General features: G+C 45.9%; 4 protein-coding genes across 4 annotated transcripts; all 4 read right to left on the reverse strand.

Moving 5' to 3' along the window:
• Positions 1–89: 89 nt before the first annotated feature.
• GLAREA_00537 (uncharacterized protein) lies at positions 90–1,746 on the reverse strand (the record flags this gene model as incomplete). Its single annotated transcript, XM_008085295.1, has 2 exons — positions 90–1,054; positions 1,101–1,746. The coding sequence occupies 2 exons, from the start codon at positions 1,744–1,746 to the stop codon at positions 90–92; spliced, it is 1,611 nt and encodes a 536-aa protein (XP_008083486.1).
• A 4,496-nt stretch (positions 1,747–6,242) lies between these two features.
• GLAREA_00538 (NAD(P)-binding Rossmann-fold containing protein) lies at positions 6,243–7,307 on the reverse strand (the record flags this gene model as incomplete). Its single annotated transcript, XM_008085296.1, has 1 exon — positions 6,243–7,307. The coding sequence occupies one exon, from the start codon at positions 7,305–7,307 to the stop codon at positions 6,243–6,245; it is 1,065 nt and encodes a 354-aa protein (XP_008083487.1).
• Positions 7,308–8,097: 790 nt separating this feature from the next.
• GLAREA_00539 (uncharacterized protein) lies at positions 8,098–8,981 on the reverse strand (the record flags this gene model as incomplete). The annotated part of the gene is made up of 2 exons (XM_008085297.1): positions 8,098–8,723; positions 8,777–8,981. 2 exons carry the CDS (start codon positions 8,979–8,981, stop codon positions 8,098–8,100), a joined length of 831 nt encoding a protein of 276 aa, XP_008083488.1.
• Positions 8,982–9,745: 764 nt separating this feature from the next.
• GLAREA_00540 (Clavaminate synthase-like protein) lies at positions 9,746–10,746 on the reverse strand (the record flags this gene model as incomplete). The annotated part of the gene is made up of 2 exons (XM_008085298.1): positions 9,746–10,407; positions 10,458–10,746. 2 exons carry the CDS (start codon positions 10,744–10,746, stop codon positions 9,746–9,748), a joined length of 951 nt encoding a protein of 316 aa, XP_008083489.1.
• Between the last annotated feature and the right edge of the window lie 391 nt (positions 10,747–11,137).

An 11,137-nucleotide genomic window follows, 5' to 3' on the forward strand; every position in this document is an offset into this window, starting at 1 on the left:
TCGTACATCAGTCATCGCATCGTTACAGTCCCTCCTTCGCATGGCGTCGCCAAATATGTTACTATCTGCGAGCTTGTAAAGCTCTGGTATCAAACAGCTGGCCTCTCCGTTGATCCCACGCCGCCATTTGTCTGTCCCTCAGGCAGGTACTCTCCGATACCAGCTTCAACTTGTTCAGCGCAGTCCATTCGCTTGAAGGCCATGTCAACTTGGTGGTCCCAATCACTCCATGCAACGACGATCCATTCGAGAGCACCGACGAGATAGAGTGCGATACATTGTCCAACCCAGAGACCAGCAAGACCCCAACCATGGAACGCAAGCCAGATTCCAAGTGGAAGGGCTCCCATGTAGTAACTGACAAGATTGACCGCGGCACCAATATGTTGTCTTCCCATTCCTCGCAGACTTCCACCACAGCTGCCGTTGAGACCGTCTGCAATTTGGAAGAGTGCGACGTATGGCATGACCTCTGCTGTAAGTCGCACAACATTGACATCATCATTGAAGATTTTAGCATAGAAGTCTTTCACTGCCATGAGAACAATAAGCACCAACAGACCCATGAACATGCTTAACCACGCAGCAACATTTGCGGCTCTGGCTGCTCCTTTGGCGTTTCTAGCACCGAGAAGGTTTCCGACTCGGGCAGAAGCTGCAACACCAATGCCGAACGGTATGGTATTCATGACCTGATCTGTTGTCATGATAACGCTCTGAGCAGCGAGAGGGATTGTGCCTAACCGGCCGGCAGCTAGTGCAACAATCTCGAAAGCCCACCATTCGGTACCAACGTGTACGACTCCGAGAATGGCCAACCTAGCAAACGTGCTCATGTTTTGGAGGCACGCTCGGGACCAACCACCCCAGCATCGAGACCCCGCAACGAAGCGCGCATAGGCGACCAGCAAGAGAAAGGAGATCCAGTAAGAAAGTCCTGTCGCGAGAGGAGCACCAATGAGATGGAGCTTGAATGTGTAGACAAAGAGGTAGTTGAGACCGGCGCTGAGGGGCGAGGTAAGTAGAAGTACGTACGTACCGGGCCGCATGATCTCTGATATGAGTTAGCGTTGATCAGACTGACGGAATGAGTCTCATACCTTGTGCTTGAAGATACTTCTTCATGGTTTCAAAGTATACGTATCCCAGCCCACCTGGGATCAGAGCTGTCAAGAACTTGGCGCTATCAACACAAATATATTCTTCTTGGCCAAGTAGTCGAAAAACTGGGGCGGAGCACGCCCACAAAATCGCAACTGGAACATAGAAAGCTGTAAGAACAATGAAAGATCGCTGTAACAATACCCCAAGATCGTGAGGGTTTTTGCTTCCTGTGAACGTCGACGATGCTAGTGTATCGAGGGCGGTGGATCCTCCTAACGCAATCAACCAAGCTGTTGACATGGCGAACATATAACTAAATGCAGCTGTAGCAAGAGCCTCCGGACTCAATCTACCCACTATCAAGACTGATATTGTTTGTAGCGAGTTCTGCAAGGTATATGCGAGGATCACAGGAAGTGACCCTCGAAGCAAGAGAAGGAATTCTGATAGCCATTGTTTCGTCTTTGATGTCTCTTCATCAACTTCGTATGTTTCTCCTTCGGTGGCTGAGGAGGATACTGATTGACTGTTTGCCGGTTTGGGAATGAGGGGTTCCCGCTCGTTTGGTGGGGTAGAAGTAGGTGAGGATTTGGCCTGAAGAAACTTTGGCAGCCATGACTTGGAGTCGTTTGGGTTATCCATGTTTGCAGGAGGATCTCAAGATCAATTGAGATGGCAATTGAAGGTGAAGTTGTAGGGAAGTAGAACAATTACGACTCTCACCACCCTTTGTCTCTTTTGAAGATCTTGATTATCCGCCAGCGGACATGATATCTCAGATTGCATGACAGAACTTTTGGTAATATGGACAAGGGAAAAGTAGTAACAAAGACGTAAAGGTATGAACAACGAATACTCGCACCATAAGGACCAGTAAGATCTGCAATTGGGAGGCAGTTGCATTCGCCATCGAAGAAAGCTTGCCCCAGTGGTTCGGCACCATGGCACGCATCCGCGAATGGAATCACGGAAATTGGTCAATGATATAAATGATGGAGGAAACGACGATGTTTTGTGGACAGAAGACTCGGCCGAGTGCAGCCTAAGCGGACGCTATGCTGCATATTTGTAAGTTGAAAGGCAATTGTTGGATGAAAAAGTTACCTTATCTCTGGCTGAGCGAGATGACATGTATCTTTGACGAATAGCGTGTCGTAATAGTTGAAGCGTGCTGCACGTGAGGATGGAGGAATACTTACATAAAGCTGAGTCCTTGCTTTTACACATAATATGGAGATAAATCGCAAAGATGGGATGGCCGAATTTCATAAATGGAGGTCGCTATCGATAGGATGCGGAGAGAGATTGTTGTTGATGAGAGACTGGAGATGGATTTTAGCTGGGCAGCTGGGGGACTCGGGGTTTTGTCCATAGCAGGGGTCTTAATCACGAGATGTTCATACGTCAAATTCGAATTCAATCTGGATTGATAATGGAATATGTAATTAGATGTTGAAATTATGCCTTTAGTCCCTATCCATGGTCTAAGTATTCCAAATCTATCGAAGGTTATTTCTTATCGCCAGTGTACCAGTAAATCCTAATTCATCAATCATTTGGTGCGGAGCTTGCAGTGGACAAAATAAGTGGCAGTCGAAACACGATAGCTTCGCTGTATGGGAGTTGAGGAAGTATCGTATACCCATCACATAATCCGTCCATCATTTCAAATGTATGAATTACGTGCTCAAGCTCTATTCGAAGTCGACTTATTCAGTCTCAAGATGGCTGGCTCTTTTCCGCGACGAAGGTAGGTCGCTCACGAATTAACAGACTTCAACTCTTAAACCTGTCGAGTGAATAAGTATCTTTTTAGTTTCCTTCCCCAAAGCATATACTATCCAAACCTAGGCAATGTACCTAATTTAGCAATATGACTTGCATGTCGTTTGAAGACCTCTTCAGTCACATGTACTCACGTGCCTTGCTCGAACGACCGTTTGTTTTTGTAGGCATAGTGCTCTGCCGAACAAGTGCCCCTCATTTTAGAGTTAAAGTGAGGATTTCGAGGGGATTCGAGATGTCTCCTTCGCCGTTCTAATCAGGCATGCGCAAACAGATTTGGCGATACTGAGCGGTTTCGCGGAGGACAAAATAAGTATGTCAGTCGCCTACCCACGAATCTTGAACTGAATGATAAGTCGACTTCGAGTAGAGCTTAAAAGTCTTGTTTTCTTAAAACAATTGACGAAATAGTAATAATGTTCCAAGTTAATACACTAAATATACGATATTTCGTCAACGTAATTGAAGAAATGTCGTGGTTCGACTGCCACTTATTATCGAAATCACTATTTTGTCCTCCGTGAGGAAAAGTGTCACGAGTGAGGCACGTGCGCAGCTCGTCGTTACAGCCGCCCCTATTATGACTCGCTACCTAAGCGAGGCATGACCAACCTCCTGGTTAAATAAAAAAGTTCTGATTTCGTGAATACGTACCAGGAAAATCGGAAAAAAATAGGAAAAATTACCAGAACCCCCCCAGTGTACTCTAGTGTTTTGTAAATTAATTTGGATGCCATAGGTATTGCCGTTGTCGAGGTATCTCGAGTGTGTAAAATCCGTCCAGCGCGTGAATGGGTGACGAAAACGAATAATTATTTTGGTTGTGGATCAAGCCACTAACTGAGACCGTGTATTTCCAAGACTTTCGGCCTGTTTGTACTCCATAAAAAGCCTTCATCCGTGCTGTACCATTGGCTGTGCTGAAGTGACGCCAGCACATTTTTCAGGATAGTGTATATAATACAAACATTTTAGGTGAATGTACATTTAAGATCGCGCTATTCGCCGGCCTAGGATGTCATCAAAAATGAATCAGAGTCTCCACCGAATCCCATCGAAGTCCACAAAGTCCAATGGAAAGCCCCAATTCACCTCGACGCTCCAAACCACTAGCGCCAAATCCACCTCCCATGAAGTATAAAGATCTCGCTCCCCTCTGTCCATTTCCTTTTCTTTTCTTCTTTCTTCTTTAGCTCTCTTTGCCTATTGGCTTAGATCAAGTGTAGTATCTGTTCTTTTCAGTTTAATCTCTGAAAGTTGACTACGGTCAACACAAAGATTATACTTATTTTTGTACCTCGGAGAAGAACCGCCAGGCTTGCCTGTGTTCCTCGCCACTGTGTTCTTGGTCTTACACTGCCTCCAAGTAACGCGACCCATTTTCATTACGCCTTCTGCTTGTCAGGATCGTGAAGAAGATGTTGAGATGAAGGGGAGGAAATGACAGAAGAGTACGCTGGTCTCCAGAATACTACTGATTGTCATGTCCCTTGGTCGATTTAATTTTCAGTAATCAGAAACTGTGGATGTTCTGCGAGATATTTGGGTCTTATCGTTATGGAAAGGATTCGTTGGATTCGTCGGATTCGCGACCTTGTAGTTAGAATAACTCAACAACGAAACCCTACATATTATCGAGACTAGACTACATGAAAGAGCGTTCCTTTCTTTCTATGCTGGTATTTTTCACCATTTTAAAAGAATGTGCTGGTCGAGGTAGATCGAGAGATTCAACTTTGTCAAATCCAGCGAATTTTCATCACCGCGCGCCATCGTTGAATCGATCTCGTTCTCGGTTGGCACCTATGGAGCAAGTAGCATCTAATGAGCAAGCGAATGATAATTTACGAGTAGCACAGTATTATCTTCCCATCGATGAGAATGCACCATCATTCCGCGTGTTGAGCAGCAGCAATTTGAAAATTTTCACCATCCACCGAGGTACTGCCGCGATCTAGAAATCCTGGATCACGACGAAACCAACAGCAGCTGGCTCCGAATCAAGATGTACCTGGACGCGATTAAAATATAGAAATAAGGACACGAGCATCTCGCAGTAAGGACAGAGCTGATCGTCGTCGTCATTATGCCGGTCGAGGCGTCGCACTCTATTTAGGTACAAAGGGCATCACTTCCGATCTGATCTTGTCTCTTGCTACAATGGAATATTAAGATGTGTACCTCTCCTCGATAGTGGGCTCGATATATGACAGTCATGCTACCAGCTCTGCCCAGATGGTTGAATATAAACCTTCCGAACGAGGATCCCTCAGGTGGGCAAGATAAGTGCCAGTCGAAACACGATATTTCTTCGATTATTTTCAGTAAATAGGATTTCAGCAATTTAGAGTCTATTTTTTTAAATTAACTCGCGCGCTCCAAATCCAACTTCAAGCTGACAGAATAGACTGGGAAATTTGCCCCTCAAATGGTCCTCTGCGAGGACGCTTCGGCTCTGCCAGCAACGCGACGATAAATGCGCGGAGTACAGTCTGCTACTAAAAACCCTCCCTTCGAGCACCAAACGCGAAGCAAATACCCCTCTTCTCCACGAACTTCGCGACCTAGGGTTGTCATTGCCCTTCTCCTGGTCCTCATCTTCACGCTCCATGCTTGAACGAAGACAGGATCTGCGATTCTTATTCGTATAAGCTACAAGGGAAGGAACACATTGCACTGGACGAGTGATTGATGAGGAGGCATACATGGCGGATGAGGTTAGGGAAATGATGGCGAATTTGTTAGGGACATTGGAGGTTTTGGCACCAACTCTTAGCCATCAATATATTTCCGACTCTTGAGGGCAAATTCTTTCGCGCTCCAGTTGTTATAGAACATGCGAAACAAACATATAAAACGCAAGGCTCCAAAATCAGATTAGGTCTGTTGAAAATTAACTTGTACAAATCGCCGGCAGATAATCAAGATAAGTAGGACCTTGGAATAAGGAAAAGTACTACCATGGCACTATTCATATCATATTACTCTCATGCGCTTCCATTTCACCTTTCGTTGCCCCGAATAAGGTCCGCTTTTCAACCACAAGACACCGTCCGGATATTGACGGCAGTGGAGAAGAGTATTTGATAACCTGGAACGTTTGGTTGACGACGCTAGGCTGTACATGAGGAGGATTCTACTGAATTGGGCATCGAATGGCTTGAGGCTATTGATAGTGATCCTCATCATTGAACGCTTTGATGGTATGTGTTGCTAAAAAAGGATTGTTACAGAACTGAAGAGACGACTAGTTCGATCTCCAAAATTATTATGGCATGCAATTTATATTTCCTTCCCTTTCAAGCATAATCTGACCAGAATTTTCAGGATTCGAGACTTGACTGCACAGCAGCCTAATCAGAAAATCGCGTCTTCAACAATCTCACACTCTCATCGCCTGCCCCGCCAGCTACCAGCGCCGCTTCATATGCCAGTCTATACCTCTCCAATGCCCTCGAAAACAACGGTCTGCTCTCTTTCCAACCCGTGAGATTCCTCAACTTCTCACTCCCAACCCACTGACCAAACCCAAATATCACACGAGCAAAGTTGACATCCGGACGATCGCCCTCTGGCCAGACATCTGGTTTGAAGATCGCACCACCTTCGATCCCGTACTCTCTGACCAGACCATCGGCAGTCTCTTCAAGTGTCTCATAGCGGTACGAAGAAATATTGAAACATTCTCCCCGAAACTTGGATCGTTCTTTCAAGCCCAGCTCTACCAGAGCGACATATGCATCGCCGCAATCGTCGACATGCATCGCATGGAGAATAGTTTTTGGATCCTCATCGAACTCGAGGACACCTTTCTCCTTGGCCTCGACGGCCTTCTTGAAGAAAACGGAGTAATAACTCGAGCCTAAGCCGTACACATTAGTCGGGCGAACAACCGCCGCATCGAAACTCTCAAAACAGTCGAAGATTCTGAGAGCATAATTCGTGCGATTGGCTAGAACGGGTGGCGGATTGAGTGGTGATGTCTCCGTGTGAGGTTGCAAGTTGGGAGTCTCAGCATTAACACCCTCCATCCAGCCATAATCCTTACAACCGCTCGTAAATATGACCAGAGGTTTCTCCTTTCCAGCTGAGACTGACAACTCAGCTGCCTTCCGCAAAAGCTTTACGGTATCCTCGTAATGAGCGACGTAGTTGTCAAGCTGCTCTGTAGTTGAGACGACCGCTTCGAATGTCACGCCCTGAGAAGCGAGCTTGTGGAGGAATGGAAAGGTTTGATCGCAAAAGTTCCCAACTACAGGCATGACTTCGTCTCGTGCAAGAGCTAGCGTGTGTCGGTCTGAACGAACAAGACCGTATGTATTCCAGCCTTTACGTGCGAACGAGCGTGCTACTGCTCCTCCAATGTAGCCATTTGCTCCGGTCACCAGGACGCTTTTGCTGGTTGGATCGTTGGACATGGCGAAAGTTTGCTCGTCCGTACAATAGTAAAGCTAAGTCAAGTTGGTGGATTAGCACAAAGTATAGTTCTCTGGGGATCGAAACAGACCTAGGGCTTCCCTTCAAGATATAAATAATATTAGCATATGCCTCACAATGACGATCTAGCCTTATACCACGCCAAGGTTGTAACAAGCCAAATTTGTATAAAGTGACGTTCTAGTGCCGTTCAGATTATGTTCAAGTTACTCGGTATTTCTTCACAACGTGGCTTTCGAAGCAAAAGATCTCGGGAGATGCAGTGCTTGTTATCAACGCTGTAGAATGACGATCTAGCGTGCTTCTTGGCCAGGGATTATATCACCCCAAACATTCGGTGAGATCTTTCCCCAGCTTTATTCCCTTCCCAAGTTTTCGAAAGAAATTCGGGTATTACAGTTGTAGGAAGCTGATGGAGGTAGATTTAGGAGGAGGTACACCGCGTGCTTTATATAGTAGTTGTGTATTTATGAAGTTGCTGCAAAACAACCAGAACACCTTTCCCCATGTAACAAGCCAAGAAAGGATGCATGTCCCCTCCTCGTCTCTTTGGACACACAAAACAAAACAGCAGGTATTTATCAATTGCATTGCAGGATATCTGGTATTCTAGACAACTTGCCCTAACTCATTAAACGCCAGATCAAGCGCCAACCCCTTCGACATCCAACCCATAATGGACGAATGTTAATACTACGTGGTATAACCCAGAACTCCCAACGCCTTTTTTAGCGCCTCTCCAAAGCCAAAACCTTTCGTCCTTTCCAGCCATCACTTATCTCCTCCATTGTCATTCACTGCATCTCTTGATGCGCTTCCCGTATTCTGTGCTTGAGTAGGCTTCGATCGCATCGACTTATCCTTCCCCGTCCCATCCACCCATGCCTTCACTTTGGCTACTTCAAGATTCTTTGCTCCTTTGATATCATACCCCATTGAGCCAATCCTCCTTTGATCATCTTTGTGCAGTTTCAATGTATCCTCAGGACAGATCATATCCATGGAGAGCAAACCTCCAGCGGCATTGACACCAACATCTTTGATATTGCGGCCGTATAGTTCTTGATAAACCCTCTCCAGGATGTAATCCGGTACGCCCATACTCAGGAGCTCATCCAATCCCTTGAAGTATTTGAGTTTCTCGGCGTTCGTATGCTTGGCACCCATATTGGCACTGACTATGTTGGCAGGGTCATAATAGACGATTGCCTCCAGAGGATCAACTCGTACACCCGGGAGTATAATCATAACTGGCTGGCAAGTTCGAAGACGCGGCGCGTGCATGTTGAGAGCGTCATAATAATCAAGATCGATTTTGGCATTAACACGGAAAATATAACCGAAGACGCAGAAATCATGGGGGTCACGCCTTTGGATTGGACGAATATTTGGTTGATCTGGTATAATTAGCATTTCCATAGAATTGGGGGGGTGGGTGGAGGGTGAGTACCAAGAATGTTCAGATGCCATTCCCAATCTTTTAAGAAGCCAACTCCAACGAATTCGGATCCAGGATAAGCGACAAGAAATTCTGTATACCGAAGATGATGGTTGTATATAAAGAGGTATTCGCCCAACAGCAAGCCATTTCGGTCTTTGCGGTATGGAGCGTTGTGGAGGACACTGTCTAGATTCTTAGGGTCAAAATTCTCCATTATGATTTTTGAGCGTGGTGCGGTTTGACTCAAGAAGACGTTCTGAATGGATTTCTTGAGATTTAGAATGCAGGATCTCGGGAATGCACTGAAGAACTACGGTTGACTCGAGGGTTCTTGAATGCGCAGAGGACAGGAGAGGCTCCGTAGATCGGTTTTGTTAGATAGGTCTGTAGCGCTCCGATAATTCACCAGTGACTAGATTGTTTTCCAATAAAGTCGATGTGCCCTATTTCAAAGGTGAAAGCATAGACATTCACGTCTACTAATCCTAATCATCAAACAAGTGAACTTGTAAATTATCGCATAACGAATTCGAAGACATATCCAGCTTTTCTCCTGCAACGAACATAATTCAATGGCAGATACTCCGATGACAACAAAAGTATTCACTAGGACGAACAGTAGATGTCTTCATACACCAAGGATCGGGAGCAAGTTTTGCTCTCATGAATATCGACCATGTTCCCAGGCACGAGGTGTACTTCCCAAGATAGGTTTTCTGCCGGAAGCTACGACCTGTGTTGGAAACCAGCTCTCAATACTGTATGAAGCAGAAAATTTCAGAAGGTCGCACCTAAAGTTGCTTTTTGTGTCACTAAATCCGTATATACTCTTTGGCGGCTTGTTGCTGGCTCCTGTGTTGGTTCTCGTCCTTATTCTGAGATGTGTGCTCTACATCCCCAAAGCTAACGTTCTACTGAGAAGAGGAGAAGAGGACACCAGGGTGACTAACGGCGTTATGTGAACCATGCTAACTATGATTATAACTTCGTAAATCCCTCTTTCGGTGGCTGTAGCCAATTCCTCGCATCGTAATCCGCTCCATCTCCTTCAATGACATGAAATGTGTAAATAATTCTCCCCTTCTGGCTAACATTCTTCTCACTCTTATGCAGTAAGTTCCCGTGTATCAACACGAGAGTTCCAGCCTTCACCTCTCCAAGTTTATATTCTCCATCGGCTTCCGCGGCTTCTGCCGTCCGGTATTTTTCCCCTGGCGGGAATTTCTTGCCGGTCGTATCAATAAACTCCGTCCCAGATCCATCTCCCTTTCTCACAAATCTTTTCTCGATGGCTGCGCCCCTGTGGCTTCCCGGTAGGAAGCTAAGACACCCATTCTCTACGGTCGCATCCTCCAGAGCATACCAAAAACCAACAGCTGAAGGCGGATCTGTATACAAAAATGTCGAGTCTTGATGCGGCGGTACAGCACCACCGATTTCAGGTTGTTTGCAAATAATCATACTTTGCAGACATCTAGGGTCTCGAAAGCCCAAGGACCGGGCAATGGCACTGGGAGAATGCGTCGAAGAGGGAGAAAGTAGGGAGGCGAATGGCGGGGAGAGGACATGAAGATAATGGCCTATTTTGTTTATCGCGCGGGATTTGGGTTTGGTCAGTTTGCCGGAGGCATCGAATGCATCTGAACATCGTTAGAGTCTGTAGAGGTAAGGGGAGACTATGGAGCGGTACCTTCTTCGAAGAAGAATCGGATCTTGTCACCACTACTCAAGAAATAATCGTCGCCGACATGTTCGCCATCTTTTCCTTCTCCAGTGGAGAATTTCGTCATGGGATGGTCATCAAGTGAGAAGTTGTCAAGCATAGAATGTGTTTCTTCTAGAAGAGAGGCAACAGTCGACGGGCCTAAAGCGTCGGGAATGAGTAGATAACCATCTTTATCGAAAGTTGCAAGCTGCTCTTTAGAAAGCCCTTGGGAGACTTCAGATTGAGGGCCTGGAGAAATGCGAGAAGGAGCCATAATAATATATTTGTATGCAAGACGAGGCGATAGAGCAGTACGCTGTACCTGGGTAACAAGGTAGTCAAAAGGTGGGGTACTGCTGTGTTGTACGGTAGCAACTTTTCGGTTGATAACTCAGCCCTATAAGCCCCCGCGCTGTATTCAGATATATTTTGTATCGTCTTACCTTTTTATGGAAGAGGTTGACGGGGAATTGAACAACTTGAGACGTGACCTGGGAGTCTATTTGGTATGCCATCATATCTGGGCTCATGTGATTGCTTGCTTCATTTCGCAAGCTTTCAGCCAATTTTGGCTCTTACCTACTTGAATAGACAGCAATCTGGAATCTGGCATTGCAGGTAGCAAACAAAACGTTTACCAAAAAAGAACCACGGGCAAACGGAAC

Source organism: Glarea lozoyensis, assembly GCF_000409485.1.
Source record: "Glarea lozoyensis ATCC 20868 chromosome Unknown GLAREA3, whole genome shotgun sequence".
Classification (NCBI taxonomy): Eukaryota; Fungi; Ascomycota; class Leotiomycetes; order Helotiales; family Helotiaceae; genus Glarea; species Glarea lozoyensis.